An 18,405-nucleotide genomic window follows, 5' to 3' on the forward strand; every position below is an offset into this window, starting at 1 on the left:
CCCTATATAATGTTACTTACCCTACATTATTCATCTCATATGCATACGTATATACTGTACTCTGTATCATCGACTGCATCCTTATGTAATACATGTATCACTAGCCACTTTAACTATGCCACTTTGTTTACATACTCATCTCATATGTATATACTGTACTCGATACCATCTACTGTATCTTGCCTATGCTGCTCTGTACCATCACTCATTCATATATCCTTATGTACATATTCTTTATCCCCTTACACTGTGTATAAGACAGTAGTTTTGGAATTGTTAGTTAGATTACTTGTTGGTTATTACTGCATTGTCGGAACTAGAAGCACAAGCATTTCGCTACACTCGCATTAACATCTGCTAACCATGTGTATGTGACAAATAAAATTTGATTTGATTTGATTTGGTAGGCCTGATGACCAACAACGACAAGATCATCACTGATGGGTACACTCCCTGGCCAATGAAGAACAGCAACCACCCGAGTCACTGCCAGTTCATACCGCTTTCATCCAGAAGGCGAGGTCAGTACAGGTGCATCAAAGCTGCAACCCGAGAGACTGAAAAACTAAATTGGTTATAACAAACTCTGAACACCTTAACATCTGACAGCAAAATGGATGCAGAGGACCTGACAAATAAACTCGAAATTGGGGGAATGTTTACCGGTTGCTCAGGAGGTAAAGGGGAAGTCAGATGTGTGGAATAAATGTGACTAGTTGTGGAAAATACTGGATGAGATAAATGCGGTAAGGAGCAAGCGCTGTGTGTTTATTATGTGAGAATGGAGGACAGTGTTATTATTACATTTTCACAACAGATAGAAAGAGTAGTACAGCCAAACAGGTACAATATATATATAAATTCAATATACGTTTTGGGACAATGTAAACAACACTAAATAAATTATTAGCAGAGAGTAAAAACATGTTTTTCTAAAGCCTTTACTACAATAAATACTACAACAAAAACAGTTGCATTCATTTGTGAATTGTGGTTAGTATGCAGGGGATCTAATGTCATAGGATTGGTTAGTATGCAGGGGATCTAATGTCATAGGATTGGTTAGTATGCAGGGGATCTAATGTCATAGGATTGGTTAGTATGCAGGGGATCTAGTGTCATAGGATTGGTTAGTATGCAGGGGATCTAATGTCATAGGATTGGTTAGTATGCAGGGGATCTAATGTCATAGGATTGGTTAGTATGCAGGGGATCTAATGTCATAGGATTGGTTAGTATGCAGGGGATCTAATGTCATAGGATTGGTTAGTATGCAGGGGATCTAATGTCATAGGATTGGTTAGTATGCAGGGGATCTAATGTCATAGGATTGGTTAGTATGCAGGGGATCTAATGTCATAGGATTGGTTAGTATGCAGGGATCTAATGTCATAGGATTGGTTAGTATGCAGGGGATCTAATGTCATAGGATTGGTTAGTATGCAGGGATCTAATGTCATAGGATTGGTTAGTATGCAGGGATCTAATGTCATAGGATTGGTTAGTATGCAGGGATCTAATGTCATAGGATTGGTTAGTATGCAGGGGATCTAATGTCATAGGATTGGTTAGTATGCAGGGGATCTAATGTCATAGGATTGGTTAGTATGCAGGGGATCTAATGTCATAGGATTGGTTAGTATGCAGGGGATCTAATGTCATAGGATTGGTTAGTATGCAGGGGATCTAATGTCATAGGATTGGTTAGTATGCAGGGGATCTAATGTCATAGGATTGGTTAGTATGCAGGGGATCTAATGTCATAGGATTGGTTAGTATGCAGGGGATCTAATGTCATAGGATTGGTTAGTAATGCAGGGGGTTATCTAATGTCATAGGATTGGTTAGTATGCAGGGGATCTAATGTCATAGGATTGGTTAGTATGCAGGGGATCTAATGTCATAGGATTGGTTAGTATGCAGGGGATCTAATGTCATAGGATTGGCAGGGGATTAATGTCATGGTTAGTATGCAGGGGATCTAATGTCATAGGATTGGTTAGTATGCAGGGGATCTAATGTCATAGGATTGGTTAGTATGCAGGGGATCTAATGTCATCTAATGTCATAGGATTGGTTAGTATGCAGGGGATCTAATGTCATAGGATTGGTTAGTATGCAGGGGATCTAATGTCATAGGATTGGTTAGTATGCAGGGGATCTAATGTCATAGGATTGGTTAGTATGCAGGGGATCTAATGTCATAGGATTGGTTAGTATGCAGGGGATCTAATGTCATAGGATTGGTTAGTATGCAGGGGATCTAATGTCATAGGATTGGTTAGTATGCAGGGGATCTAATGTCATAGGATTGGTTAGTATGCAGGGGATCTAATGTCATAGGATTGGTTAGTATGCAGGGGATCTAATGTCATAGGATTGGTTAGTATGCAGGGGATCTAATGTCATAGGATTGGTTAGTATGCAGGGGATCTAATGTCATAGGATTGGTTAGTATGCAGGGGATCTAATGTCATAGGATTGGTTAGTATGCAGGGGATCTAATGTCATAGGATTGGTTAGTATGCAGGGGATCTAATGTCATAGGATTGGTTAGTATGCAGGGGATCTAATGTCATAGGATTGGTTAGTATGCAGGGGATCTAATGTCATAGGATTGGTTAGTATGCAGGGGATCTAATGTCATAGGATTGGTTAGTATGCAGGGGATCTAATGTCATAGGATTGGTTAGTATGCAGGGGATCTAATGTCATAGGATTGGTTAGTATGCAGGGGATCTAATGTCATAGGATTGGTTAGTATGCAGGGGATCTAATGTCATAGGATTGGTTAGTATGCAGGGGATCTAATGTCATAGGATTGGTTAGTATGCAGGGGATCTAATGTCATAGGATTGGTTAGTATGCAGGGGATCTAATGTCATAGGATTGGTTAGTATGCAGGGGATCTAATGTCATAGGATTGGTTAGTATGCAGGGGATCTGTCAATGTCATAGGGGGATTGGTTGGTTAGTATGCAGGGGATCTAATGTCATAGGATTGGTTAGTATGCAGGGGATCTAATGTCATAGGATTGGTTAGTATGCAGGGGATCTAATGTCATAGGATTGGTTAGTATGCAGGGGATCTAATGTCATAGGATTGGTTAGTATGCAGGGGATCTAATGTCATAGGATTGGTTAGTATGCAGGGGATCTAATGTCATAGGGTTATTGGTTAGTATGCAGGGGATCTAATGTCATAGGATTGGTTAGTATGCAGGGGATCTAATGTCATAGGATTGGTTAGTATGCAGGGGATCTAATGTCATAGGATTGGTTAGTATGCAGGGGATCTAATGTCATAGGATTGGTTAGTATGCAGGGGATCTAATGTCATAGGATTGGTTAGTATGCAGGGGATCCAATGTCATAGGATTGGTTAGTATGCAGGGGATCCAGTGTCATGCAGGGATCTAATGTCATAGGATTGGTTAGTATGCAGGGGATCTAATGTCATAGGATTGGTTAGTATGCAGGGGATCTAATGTCATAGGATTGGTTAGTATGCAGGGGATCTAATGTCATAGGATTGGTTAGTATGCAGGGATCTAATGTCATAGGATTGGTTAGTATGCAGGGGATCTAATGTCATAGGATTGGTTAGTATGCAGGGGATCTAATGTCATAGGATTGGTTAGTATGCAGGGGATCTAATGTCATAGGATTGGTTAGTATGCAGGGGATCTAATGTCATAGGATTGGTTAGTATGCAGGGGATCTAATGTCATAGGATTGGTTAGTATGCAGGGGATCTAATGTCATAGGATTGGTTAGTATGCAGGGGATCTAATGTCATAGGATTGGTTAGTATGCAGGGGATCTAATGTCATAGGATTGGTTAGTATGCAGGGGATCTAATGTCATAGGATTGGTTAGTATGCAGGGGATCTAATGTCATAGGATTGGTTAGTATGCAGGGGATCTAATGTCATAGGATTGGTTAGTATGCAGGGGATCTAATGTCATAGGATTGGTTAGTATGCAGGGGATCTAATGTCATAGGATTGGTTAGTATGCAGGGGATCTAATGTCATAGGATTGGTTAGTATGCAGGGGATCTAATGTCATAGGATTGGTTAGTATGCAGGGGATCTAATGTCATAGGATTGGTTAGTATGCAGGGGATCCAATGTCATAGGATTGGTTAGTATGCAGGGGATCTAATGTCATAGGATTGGTTAGTATGCAGGGGATCCAATGTCATAGGATTGGTTAGTATGCAGGGATCTAATGTCATAGGATTGGTTAGTATGCAGGGGATCTAATGTCATAGGATTGGTTAGTATGCAGGGGATCTAGTGTCATAGGATTGGTTAGTATGCAGGGGATCCAGTGTCATAGGATTGGTTAGTATGCAGGGGATCCAGTGTCATAGGATTGGTTAGTATGCAGGGATCTAATGTCATAGGATTGGTTAGTATGCAGGGGATCTAATGTCATAGGATTGGTTAGTATGCAGGGGATCTAATGTCATAGGATTGGTTAGTATGCAGGGATCTAATGTCATAGGATTGGTTAGTATGCAGGGGATCTAATGTCATAGGATTGGTTAGTATGCAAGGGATCTAATGTCATAGGATTGGTTAGTATGCAGGGGATCTAATGTCATAGGATTGGTTAGTATGCAGGGGATCTAATGTCATAGGATTGGTTAGTATGCAGGGGATCTAATGTCATAGGATTGGTTAGTATGCAGGGGATCTAATGTCATAGGATTGGTTAGTATGCAGGGGATCTAATGTCATAGGATTGGTTAGTATGCAGGGGATCCAGTGTCATAGGATTGGTTAGTATGCAGGGGATCTAATGTCATAGGATTGGTTAGTATGCAGGGGATCCAGTGTCATAGGATTGGTTAGTATGCAGGGGATCTAATGTCATAGGATTGGTTAGTATGCAGGGGATCTAATGTCATAGGATTGGTTAGTATGCAGGGGATCTAATGTCATAGGATTGGTTAGTATGCAGGGGATCCAGTGTCATAGGATTGGTTAGTATGCAGGGGATCTAATGTCATAGGATTGGTTAGTATGCAGGGGATCTAATGTCATAGGATTGGTTAGTATGCAGGGGATCTAATGTCATAGGATTGGTTAGTATGCAGGGGATCTAATGTCATAGGATTGGTTAGTATTAAATATATATTTTAGGTGAATGTATTGTTTTTCTTTTCTTTTCTGTATTGTCTAATTATTCAATGGTATATTTGTTATTTTATTTTAAAAACATATCTTTTTTTGATTGCATTTCATATGACATGAATGAATAAATGATTGATTGATACAAAAAGCCCCTTCGGAAGGTGTTCAGATCCGCTTGAGTTTCTCCATATTTTGTTATGTAACAACCATATTTACATAACACCCCATAATGAGCAAAAATGAGGTTCTGAATTTTTTACTAATATATAACAAATAAAAAATATTTTGACCCTTTACTCAGTTCTTTTTTGAAGCACTTTTGGCAGTGTTTACAGCCTCAAGTCTTCTTGGGTATGACGCTACAAGCTCGGCACACCTGTATTTGGGGAGTTTCTACCGTTCTTCTTTTGCAGATCCTCTCAAGCTCTGTCAGGTTGGATGGGGAGCGTCGTTATTTTCAGGTCTCGCCAGAGATGTTCGATTGGGTTCAAGTCCGGGCTCTGGTTGGGCAACTCAAGGACATTCAGAGACTTGTCCCGAAGCCACTCCTGCGTTGTCTTGGCTGTGTGCTTAGGGTCGTTGTCCTGTTGGAAGGTAAAACCTTCGGCCCAGTCTGAGGTACTGAGTGCTCTGGAGCAGGTTTTCATCAAGGATCTCTCTGTACTTTGCTCCGTTTATCTCTTCCCAAAACTGACTCGTCTCCCAGTTCCTGCTGCTGAAAAACATCCTCACAACCGTAGGGATGGTGGCAGGTTTCCTCCAGACGTGACACTTGGCATTCAGGCCAAAGAGTGTGAATTATATTTACAGCATAGCTAAGTTTAAAAACAGACAAATTTGTGAAATTGTTTAACCGACAAGTTGTGGTTGCTTGAGGCTTGAGGCTTGGTGATCAGTAGCAAACACTCAAAACAGGCAACAGAAGCAGGATCTGTCTTATTTCTGTAGATATATGGATGATTTATGAAGCCAGGAACATTGAACAGTTCGGATATTGATTGTAGACATAATTAGGTTCGGGTTTCATCTCTCCTCACTTTTCTTAGACAATTAAGGCTGTTTCCTGTTTCCTGTTTCCTCCTATCTCCGCTGCTGCCTCCACTCTCAACACCAATATGAAGATAATATAACCATAGACAATTTTAGGAGCAAATTATTTAGACTGATGGACTGTACCATCCCCACGTCTCCAGAATGGATCAGTCCACTCAGACAGGCACAAATTAGACTGATGGACTGTACCATCCCCACGTCTCCAGAATGGATCAGTCCACTCAGACAGGCACAAATCAGACTGATGGACTGTACCATCCCCACGTCTCCAGAATGGATCAATCCACTCAGACAGGTGCAGTGTACATCATGATCCTTGCTACTCAACTAAAGACATTTCGACAGGAAAGAGAGAAAGGAAGACAAGGGATAGATGCAGACACTGTAAGGTAGTGTTACCCTGCTGTGTCCTCATCTCCCTCCCTCCCTCCGACAGACAGACAGACAGGTAGTGTTACCCTGCTGTGTCCTCATCTCCCTCCCTCCCTCCGACAGACAGACAGACAGGTAGTGTTACCCTGCTGTGTCCTCATCTCCCTCCCTCCGACAGACACAGACAGACAGACAGACAGACAGGTAGTGTTACCCTGCTGTGTCCTCATCTCCCTCCCTCTGACAGACAGACAGACAGACAGACAGACAGGCAGACAGGCAGACAGACAGACAGGTAGTGTTACCCTGCTATGTCCTCCTGGAATCCCTCCAGCTCGTCCCTCTGTTCAGACAGAGAAGACTCCAGGTCCAAGTAGGTTCCATTATGGGACAGCTGCAACGCACAGTCATCAAGCTACAGAGAGAGACAGAGAGAGACAGAGAGAGAGACAGAGAGAGACAGAGAGAGAGAGAGAGAGAGAGAGAGAGAGACAGAAAGAGAGAGAAAGAGACAGAAAGAGAGAGAATGAAGGACAATGTTATTATTACATTTTCACAACAGAGAGAAAGAGTAGTACAGCAGACAGTAGCTAGAGAGAGAGGAGAGGAGATACAGACAGTAGCAGTAACAGTAGGTTTCCATCCAATTGGCGACAGATTTTCATGCTACTATTATAAAATATGATCATTTTCCCACCAGTGGTGTTTCCACCAATGGTACGGATAGGAATCAGTACGTGATGACGTAGCACACAAATAAATCCTCCTTTTTATGTACTGAATAAAAAACTAACGTTCAATGTGTTTCCATCACATTTTAAATTCTACAGATAGTTTTGTCACAAATACTGTTGCGTTAATGTGTCTGATCTCGGTACAACAGCTGGCAGATACGCCTCAATCAATCAACTCAATCAAATGTATTTATAAAGCCCTTCTTTACATCAGCTGATATCTCAAAGTGCTGTACAGAAACCCAGCCTAAAACCCCAAACAGCAAGCAATGCAGGTGTAGAAGCACGGTGGCTAGGAAAAACTCCCCAGAAAGGCCAGAACCTAGGAAGAAACCTAGGGAGGAACCAGGCTAGGAAGAAACCTGAGGAACCAGGCTATGGGGGTGGCCAGTCCTCTTCTGGCTGTGCCGGGTGGAGATTATAACAGAACATGGCCAAGATGTTCAAATGTTCATAAATGACCAGCTGAAACTGAGCCAGGTGGACTGGGGACAGCAAGGAGTCATCATGCCAGGTAGTCATATAATAATAATAATCTCTACCTCTGGTTACAACATGAGTCGAATGGAACTTCTCTCTCAATGAATAGAACTGAATGAGGTCTGAAAGTCTACCTTTTCATATCATCAAAACCATCCAATCGATATTTATTGGAAAGGAGCATCAACAGTACACTTTTCACCATCCTGTGAAGTTCATCATAACTTATTTCATCTGTAGCCTAATAAACAGGTTTCCTGAGTCATAGTGTGAAGACCACACACAACATATCATCACGTGACAGAAAGTTTACTTCGATAGGAGGGTATAATATTTATTATATCAATATTTGAACATAAAGGAATTTCCACCACCACAATCTCGCATTGTTCATTTTACAGACACACAAAAAAGATCCCACAATGTCGAACAAACGAAAATGATGAGTCGGCATTTATGAAAATGTACCGAAATTTCCTGTTTCCATCAAAAGCTGTCGTGATGTTTTTTTTTAAATTTTTTTATATTTTTTATATATATATATATATATATATATATATCTGGTATGACTTTACTGACATAAAAACTGTGGATGTAAATGTGGCTCAGGTACTGAAGGCTACATCACATTATCATTCAACATTAACTATCCCAATTTATCAATAAACGTCACAATAAGGTGCAGAGTGTTCCGATTTGCCTGCCGGGGGGGGCAAGGAGACCCCAGCTCCGCTAAAACCATTGAACCCTGCGTGCCGTTTAAAAAAAAACATGTTCTTAAAGAAGAAGTTACAGGTTTGTGAGAGCCAGAAATCTTGCTTGTTTGTAGGTGACCAAATACTTATTTTCCACCATAATTTGCAAATAAATAAATTAAAAATCCTACAATGTGATTTTCTTGAATTTTTTTTCTCATTTTGTCTGTCATAGTGGAAGTGTACCTATGATGAAAATTACAGGCCTCTCTCATCTTTTTAAGTGGGAGAACTTGCACAATTGGTGGCTGATTGGAGAGGGTTGGATTGGAGAGGGATGGATGGAATAGAGAGGGTTGGATTGGAGAGGGATGGATTGGAGAGGGATGGATGGATTGGAGAGGGTTGGATTGGAGAGGGTTGCATTGGAGAGGGTTGGATGGATTAGAGAGGGTTGGATTGGAGAGGGTTGGATTGGAGAGGGTTGTATTAGAGAGGGATGGATTGGAGTAGCAGGAAAGTAATAGTGAAACCTGTGCCTTCACCAAATACATTCTTCAAAGTTTTCGATCCTTGTCACATAAAGGTTAAATCACAAAAATATGCCAATTGGTTAACGTGGTGTCTGACCTTTCTGATTTAGCCTCAGTTTTCAATTCTCCTCTATAGGAAATGTGACTGAGAACGAGATTTGTTTCTGGGACGTGTGCTTTGATGTCTCTTGTGTTTGAAAGTGGGAAGCATTTGTACTTTCACTCTCTGCCAAAACACAGTTACAGTCACTCACCCTTGTAGATAACTTGAAGTAGGTATTGTGTCTGGAAGTAGACTCAACTAGCTAGCAAGCGAAACCAACTCACTGGTGGCAAAATTAGTTTAACTTTGGATAGCCTAACTGTTGGGCAAGTTAAGGACTGTCAATAACTTACACAATGTAAACGGGACAATATTTTCAATGTTGCACACCTTTTAGTTGTCTCGTTAAGCTTTTAATATTTGTATATGAATTTCTACAATTTACAGTTGGTTTGAGTTTTTGAAGTCGTTTAAATTTGGAGCTATTTACATTTCAAAATATTGTCCCAATGGACATTGTGTAATTTAGTTATGGTCCCCAACTAGCCCCATAGGGATATCCAATGTCAAGCCAAATTGACATGGGTTTCACAATCGGGTCATGTGTAGCTGCTCTCCGAATTGATGATTATGTGGATGCTGCCAACTGTGAGCATGTGGGCAGGATTGAAATAAACCCAAGGAAAACAGTTACTGTACCCTCCATTCCGTGACAGATCATTTTTTCCTAATTATATAGCAAATCTCAGTTTTGGATGAGACTGGCGTATCTATGTACACTTTGTAGTACATTTTGACACTAGAATCAATGTTTCTAACTCAAATTGATGCCACATATGCTGTTTTCAAAAGGAAAAGTTGCTATTTTCAGTTGCTCTTTAAATGTGGCATGGCTTACACAGCGTTGACAGAGGTAGAGAGTGGTGTATTCTGGGTAAACACACCCAGGCTACAAGACCCCCCTACAGGAATGACATCTGTCTCTCCCCTCTAGTTTGTTTAATCCCTCGCTTTTTTTCCCCACATTTGCTTCACACCCTTTTTTTTTTTTTTTTAAACAATAAAAAAAAGAATACTTTAAAAATAAAGTCTCGTTTTACAGGGTGGGTAACGAACATGAGCGCTGGTCGTGTAGAGCCTGGAGAACAAAGGGATCCGTTTGAGGCTGGGTGCTGTTTTCAACATTAAGCTCGTGTCCCAAATGGCATCCTATTACCTATATAGTGCAGTACTTTTTGACTAAAGCCCATAGGGTTCTGCTCTAAAGTAGTGCACTATATAGGGAATATGGTGCCATTTGAGACTAATCCTACAGCTCTGTTAAGGGAATTACCCAGCTGCATTATGAAGCTATAAAGACTACAGAACATGAAACCCAACCCAGGGAGTGAGAGAGAGAGAGAGAGAGAGAGAGAGAGAGAGGTAAGTAAAACACCAAGTAATGCACGCAGAGCAGAAATAGCCGATACCCACTCATGATCAAAATTCAGAAAAGCAATGTTAAATTCTACTACCACCTAAAAGGAAGGGATTCCCAAACCTTCCGTAACAAAGCCATCACCTACAGAGAGATGAACCTGGAGAGGAGTCCCCTAAGCAAGCTGGTCCTGGGGCTCTGTTCACAAACACAAACAGACCCCATAGAGCCCCAGGACAGCAACACAATTAGACCCAACCAAATCATGAGAAAACAAAAAGATAATTACTTAACACATTGGAAAGAATTTACAAAAAACAGCACAAACTAGAATGCTATTTGGCCCTACACAGAGAGTACACAGTGGCAGAATACCTGACCACTGTGACTGACCCAAAATTAAGGAAATCTTGGACTATGTACAGACTCAGTGAGCATAGCCTTGCTATTGAGAAAGGCCGCCATAGGCAGACATGGCTCTCAGGAGAAGACAGGCTATGTGCACAAGGCCACAAAATTAGGTGGAAACTGAGATGCACTTCCTAACCTCCTGCCAAATGTATGACCATATTAGAGACACATATTAACCTCAGATTACACAGATCCACAAAGAATTCGAAAACAAACCCGATTTTGATAAACTCCCATATCTACTGGGTGAAATTCCACAGTGTGCCATCACAGCAGCAAGATTTGTGACCTGTTGCCACGAGAAAACTGCAACCAGGTGAAGAACAAACACCATTGTAAATACAACCTATATTTATGCTTTATTTCCCCTTTTGTACTTTAACTATTTGCACATCGTTACAACACTGTATATAGACATAATATGACATTTGAAATGTATTTATTATTTTGTAACTTCTGTGAGTGTATGTTTACTGTTAATTTGTATTGTTTATTTAACTTTTGTTTAACATCTATTTCACTTGCTTTGGCAATGTAAACACATGTTTCCCAGGTTAATAAAACCCCTTGAATTTAATTTTTATTGAGATCAAGATACAGACAGAGAGACAGAGACAGAGAGAGAGAGGGAGAGAGAGAGGGACAGAGAGAGAGGGAGAGAGAGAGAGAGAATAATGGTGTTCCAAAAAAGGTCCAGTCACCAGGACCACAAATACAAATTCCATCTAGACACTGTTGCCCTAGAGCACACAAAAACTATACATACCTTGGCCTAAACATCAGCGCCACAGGTAACTTCCACAAAGCTGTGAACGATCTGAGAGACAAGGCAAGAAGGGCATTCTATGCCATCAAAAGAAACATAAATTTCAACATACCAGAGGATCTGGCTAAAAATACTTGAATCAGTCATAGAGCCCATTGCCCTTTATGGTTGTGAGGTCTGGGGTCCGCTCACCAACCAAGACTTCACAAAATGGGACAAACACCAAATTGAGACTCTGCACGCAGAATTCTGCAAAAATATCCTCCGTGTACAACGTAGAACACCAAATAATGCATGCAGAGCAGAATTAGAGAGATACCCACTAATTATCAAAATCCAGAAAAGAGCTGTTAAATTCTACAACCACCTAAAGGAAGAGATTCACAAACCTTCCATAACAAAGCCATCACCTACAGAGAGATGAACCTGGAGAAGAGTCCCCTAAGAAGCTGGTCCTGGGGCTCTGTTCACAAACACAAACACACACTACAGAGCCCCAGGACAGCAGCACAATTAGACAACCAAATCATGAGAAAACAAAAAGATAACTACTTAACACATTGGAAAGAATTAACAAAAAACAGAGCAAACTAGAATGCTATTTGGCCCTACACAGAGAGTACACAGCGGCAGAATACCTGACCACTGTGACTGACCCAAAATTAAGGAAAGCCTTGACTATGTACAGACTCAGTGAGCATAGCCTTGCTATTGAGAAAGGCCGCTGAGGCAGACATGGCTCTCAAGAGAAGACAGGCTATGTGCTCAGCCCACAAAATGAGGTGGAAACTGAGCTGCACTTCCTAACCTCCTGCCCAATGTATGACCATATTAGAGAGACATATTTCCCTCAGATTACACAGATCCACAAAGATTTTGAAACTTCTGTATGTGTAATGTTTACTGTTAATTTATGTTGTTTTTCACTTTATATATTCACTTTGTATGTTGTCTACCTCACTTGCTTTGGCAATGTTAACACATGTTTCCCATGCCAATAAAGCCCTTGAATTGAATTGAATTGAGAGAGAGAGAGAGAGACAGAGAGAGAGAGACAGAGAGAGAGAGACAGAGAGAGAGAGACAGAGAGAGAGAGAGAGAGAGAGAGAGTCAGAGAGAGAGAGATAGAAAGAGAGAGAGAGAGAGAGTGAGAGAGAGAGAGAGAGAGAGAGAGACAGAGAGAGAGAGAGAGAGAGAGAGAGAGAGAGAGAGAGAGAGCAGAGAGAGAGAGAGAGAGAGAGAGAGAGACAGAGAGAGAGAGAGAGAGAGAGAGAGAGAGAGAGAGAGAGAGAGAGAGAGAGAGAGAGAGAGAGACAGAGAGAGAGAGAGAGAGACAGAGAGACAGAGAGAGAGAGAGACAGAGAGAGAGAGAGAGATTCAGTCTTGTTCACATTTGAGAGACAGAGAGAGAGATAGTTTTTTTAGAGAGAGGGCAGAGAGAGAGAGTGGGAGAGACAGAGAGAACCTGTTACAGAGAGAGAGAGAGAGACAGAGTTTAGAGAGAGACAGAGATAGAAGACAGAGATATCTAGAGACACAGAGAGAGAGAGATCTCTGAGATGAAAGAGAGACAGAGAGACAGAGAGACAGAGAGAGAGAGAGAGAGAGAAGACAGAGAGAATATCTAACAGAGAGAGAGACTTACACTACAAAACTGTATGATTAGAGCTCAGAGAGACAGAGTAGAGTGGTTAGAGAAACAGAGAGTCTAGAGGAGAGAGAGCAGGAGACTAGAGGAGAGAGAGCAGGTAGTCTAGTGGTTAGAGGCAGGTAGTCTAGTGGTTAGAGAGAGGTAGAGTGGTTAGAGAGAGAGGTAGAGAGTGGTTAGAGAGAGGTAGAGACTAGAGGTTAGAGGCAGGTAGAGTGGTTAGAGAGAGAGAGAGTAGAGAGAGACAGAGGTTAGAGAGAGAGTCTAGTGGTTAGAGGCAGGAGAGAGAGAGACAGAGGTTAGAGAGAGAGTAGTCTAGTGGTTAGAGGCAGGTAGAGAGAGGTTAGAGACAGAGAGAGTCTAGTGGTTAGAGGCAGAGAGTCTAGTGGTTAGAGAGAGAGGTAGACAGAGGTTAGAGAGACAGAGTAGACAGAGAGGTTAGAGAGGAGAGATCACCATTCAGTCTTGTTCACATTTGGCCTCAATTTGTATAGTTTTTTTAAGAAGGGCATTTAGAGCCAGCAGTGGGAGGGACAAGGAACCTGTTAATGTTAAAGTGTGTGTGTACTGTGTGTTTACGTCCTCCCTCATTCTTTGATATCCAATGCTGGGATATCTAAAACACATGTAAGCATGTGCATCTCTGCATGGCAAATCTGTACGGGTACAACAACACTCAGCTAACACATGACTACCAGGTGACTAAACACATTACTACTACAAAACTGTATGATTACTTGCTCAGGGGCGGCAGGTAGTCTAGTGGTTAGAGGCAGGTAGTCTAGTGGTTAGAGGCAGGTAGTCTAGTGGGTAGAGCAGGTAGTCTAGTGGTTAGAGGCAGGTAGTCTAGTGGTTAGAGGCAGGTAGTCTAGTGGTTAGAGGCAGGTAGCCTAGTGGTTAGAGGCAGGTAGTCTAGTGGTTAGAGGCAGGTAGTCCTAGTGGTTAGAGCAGGTAGCCTAGTGGTTAGAGGCAGGTAGCCAAGTGGTTAGAGCAGGTAGCCTCGTGGTCAGAGGCAGGTAGCCTAGTGGTTAGAGGCAGGTAGTCTAGTGGTTAGAGGCAGGTAGTCTAGTGGTTAGAGGCAGGTAGCCTAGTGGTTAGAGACAGGTAGTCTAGTGGTTAGAGCAGGTAGTCTAGTGGTTAGAGGCAGGTAGTCTAGTGGTTAGAGGCAGGTAGTCTAGTGGTTAGAGGCAGGTAGTCTAGTGGTTAGAGGCAGGTAGCCTAGTGGTTAGAGGCAGGTAGTCTAGTGGTTAGAGGCAGGTAGCCTAGTGGTTAGAGGCAGGTAGCCTAGTGGTTAGAGCAGGTAGTCTAGTGGTTAGAGGCAGGTAGTCTAGTGGTTAGAGGCAGGTAGTCTAGTGGTTAGAGCAGGTAGCCTAGTGGTTAGAGGCAGGTAGTCTAGTGGTTAGAGGCAGGTAGTCTAGTGGTTAGAGGCAGGTAGTCTAGTGGTTAGAGGCAGGTAGTCTAGTGGTTAGAGGCAGGTAGTCTAGTGGTTAGAGGCAGGTAGTCTAGTGGTTAGAGGCAGGCAGTAGCCTAGTGGTTAGAGGCAGGTAGTCTAGTGGTTAGAGGCAGGTAGTCTAGTGGTTAGAGGCAGGTAGCCTAGTGGTTAGAGGCAGGTAGCCTAGTGGTTAGAGCAGTAAGTGTAGTGGTTAGAGGCAGGTAGTCTAGTGGTTAGAGGCAGGTAGCCTAGTGGTTAGAGCAGTAAGTGTAGTGGTTAGAGGCAGGTAGTCTAGTGGTTAGAGGCAGGTAGTCTAGTGGTTAGAGCAGGTAGCCTAGTGGTTAGAGGCAGGTAGTCTAGTGGTTAGAGGCAGGTAGCCTAGTGGCTAGAGGCACGTAGTCTAGTGGTTAGAGGCAGGTAGTCTAGTGGTTAGAGACAGGTAGTCTAGTGGTTAGAGGCAGGTAGTCTAGTGGTTAGAGACAGGTAGTCTAGTGGTTAGAGGCAGGTAGTCTAGTGGTTAGAGACAGGTAGGCTAGTGGGTAGAGGCAGGTAGTCTAGTGGGTAGAGGCAGGTAGTCTAGTGGTTAGAGGCAGGTAGTCTAGTGGTTAGAGGCAGGTAGTCTAGTGGTTAGAGCAGGTAGTCTAGTGGTTAGAGGCAGGTAGTCTAGGGGTTAGAGGCAGGTAGTGTAGTGGTTAGAGGCAGGTAGTCTAGTGGTTAGAGCAGTAAGTGTAGTGGTTAGAGGCAGGTAGCCTAGTGGTTAGAGGCAGGTAGCCTAGTGGTTAGAGGCAGGTAGTGTAGTGGTTAGAGACAGGTAGTCTAGGGGTTAGAGGCAGGTAGTGTAGTGGTTAGAGGCAGGTAGTCTAGTGGTTAGAGCAGTAAGTGTAGTGGTTAGAGGCAGGTAGCCTAGTGGTTAGAGGCAGGTAGTGTAGTGGTTAGAGGCAGGTAGCCTAGTGGTTAGAGGCAGGTAGCCTAGTGGTTAGAGGCAGGTAGCCTAGTGGTTAGAGGCAGGTAGTCTAGTGGTTAGAGGCAGGTAGCCTAGTGGTTAGAGGCAGGTAGCCTAGTGGTTAGAGGCAGGTAGACTAGTGGTTAGAGGCAGGTAGCCTAGTGGTTAGAGCAGGTAGTCTAGTGGTTAGAGCAGGTAGCCTAGTGGTTAGAGCAGGTAGTCTAGTGGTTAGAGGCAGGTAGCCTAGTGGTTAGAGCAGGTAGCCTAGTGGTTAGAAGCAGGTAGCCTAGTGGTTAGAGCAGGTAGCCTAGTGGTTAGAGGCAGGTAGGGTTCCATAGGGCTCTGGTCTAAAGTACAGCACCATATAGGATCAGCACCATATAGAGACAGCACCATATATGATCAGCACCATATAGAGACAGCACCATATAGGATCAGCACCATATAGAGACAGCACCATTTAGGATCAGCACCATCTTGAGACAGCACCATATAGGAACAGCACCATATAGAGACAGCAACATATAGAGACAGCACCATATAGAGACAGCACCATGATGTGACAGCACCATATAGTGACAGCACCATATAGAGACAGCACCATATAGAGACAGCACCAAATAGAGACAGCACCATGATGTGACAGCACAATGATGTGACAGCACCATGATGTGACAGCACCATATAGAGACAGCACCATGATGTGACAGCACCATATAGAGACAGCACCATATATAGACAGCACCATATAGGGACAGCACCATGATGTGACAGCACCATATAGAGACAGCACCATGATGTGACAGCACCATACAGGGACAGCACCATGATGTGACAGCACCATATAGAGACAGCAGCATGATGTGACAGCACCATATAGGGACAGCACCATATAGGGACAGCACCATGATGTGACAGCACCATATAGAGACAGCACCATGATGTCACAGCAGCACCATGATGTGACAGCACCATACAGGGACAGCACCATGATGTGACAGCACCATGATGAGACAGCACCATGATGTGACAGCACCATGATGTGACAGCACCATACAGAGACAGCACCATACAGAGACAGCACCGTAGAGACAGCACCGTAGAGACAGTACCATTCAGAGACAGCACCATGATGTGACAGCACCATGATGTGACAGCACCATGATGTGACAGCACCATACAGAGACAGCACCGTAGAGACAGCACCGTAGAGACAGTACCATTCAGAGACAGCACCATGATGTGACAGCATCATGATGTGACAGCACAATACAGAGACAGCACCATAATGTGACAGCACCATGATGTGACAGTACCATACAGAGACAGCACCATGATGTGACAGCACCATACAGAGACAGCACCATACAGAGACAGCACCGTAGAGACAGCACAGTAGAGACAGCACAGTAGAGACAGCACCATACAGAGACAGCACCGTAGAGACAGCGCCATACAGAGACAGCACCGTAGAGACAGCACCATACAGAGACAGCACCAGTAAAAGGCCAGAGGTCACAACAGGTGCGTCATGGTTCCCTGCTGTAGTGAGAAGTAGTGGAATATTGACTGGCTGAATACTGAAGAACTATAAAACTGAACAGTTTAATTCATGGTTCCCTGCTGTAGTGAGAAGTAGTGGAATATGTGAAAGTGAAGGTAGTTGTTTTAGACTACCTCGAAGGGTAAACCAAATGTGTATTGTTTTGAATCAAAGACCAAATTGGTTTTTACTACTGGATATATAGCCAACCAGGTCAGGACAGCGGAATGGCTTTCACATATTAGTTCCCCTTCACTACCTGACCTAACGTGTCCTCGATGTCCACTTTCCTCTGCTGCTCTACCATGCTCTCCAGTCCAGCTGCCTGATGACATTGTCCACAATGAACACTCAGATCACAAGACCCACCGGGCAGCAGGGTCACTCTCCCTCACACAGAGACAGACAGACGGACGAATGGAAAAGCTCACAGACTATACATAGCATATCTATATTTAACCCTGCTGTGACCCAGCCTGCTAGCCGTAGCTACAGAGAGGCTGTGACCCTGCCTGCTAGCCGTAGCTACAGAGAGGCTGTGACCCAGCCTGCTAGCCGTAGCTACAGAGAGGCTGGGGCCCTGCCTGCTAGCCGTAGTTATAGAGAGGCTATGACCCAGCCTGCTAGCCGTAGCTACAGAGAGGAGAGGCTGTGACCCAGCCTGCTAGCCGTAGTTACAGAGAGGCTGTGACCCAGCCTGCTAGCCGTAGCTACAGAGAGGCTGGGACCCAGCCTGCTAGCCGTAGCTACAGCCTGCTAGAGGCTGGGACCCAGCCTGCTAGCCGTAGTTACAGACCCAGAGGCTGTGACCCAGCCTGCTAGCCGTAGCTACAGAGAGGCTGTGACCCAGCCTGCTAGCCGTAGTTACAGAGAGGCTGTGACCCAGCCTGCTAGCCGTAGCTACAGAGAGGCTGGGACCCAGCCTGCTAGCCGTAGTTACAGAGAGGCTGGGACCCAGCCTGCTAGCCGTAGTTATAGAGAGGCTGGGACCCAGCCTGCTAGCCGTAGTTATAGAGAGGCTGGGACCCAGCCTGCTAGCCGTAGTTATAGAGAGGCTGGGACCCAGCCTGCTAGCCGTAGTTATAGAGAGGCTGGGACCCAGCCTGCTAGCCCCAGCCTGCTAGTTATAGAGAGGCTGGGACCCAGCCTGCTAGCCGTAGTTGGGATAGCCTGCTAGAGGCTGGGACTGTG

The 18,405-nt window shown here is 43.7% G+C and overlaps 1 protein-coding gene across 1 annotated transcript in view; it reads right to left on the reverse strand.

The window, feature by feature from the left end:
- LOC112241744 (FH1/FH2 domain-containing protein 3) overlaps nt 1-18,405 on the reverse strand; it is a 185,859-nt gene that overhangs the window by 149,804 nt on the left and 17,650 nt on the right. Inside the window, 1 exon segment of the mRNA XM_042295070.1 lies at nt 6,875-6,984. Coding sequence (XP_042151004.1) covers nt 6,875-6,984 — 110 coding nt within the window.

Source organism: Oncorhynchus tshawytscha, linkage group LG13 (genome assembly GCF_018296145.1).
Source record: "Oncorhynchus tshawytscha isolate Ot180627B linkage group LG13, Otsh_v2.0, whole genome shotgun sequence".
In the NCBI taxonomy this organism is placed as follows: domain Eukaryota; kingdom Metazoa; phylum Chordata; class Actinopteri; order Salmoniformes; family Salmonidae; genus Oncorhynchus; species Oncorhynchus tshawytscha.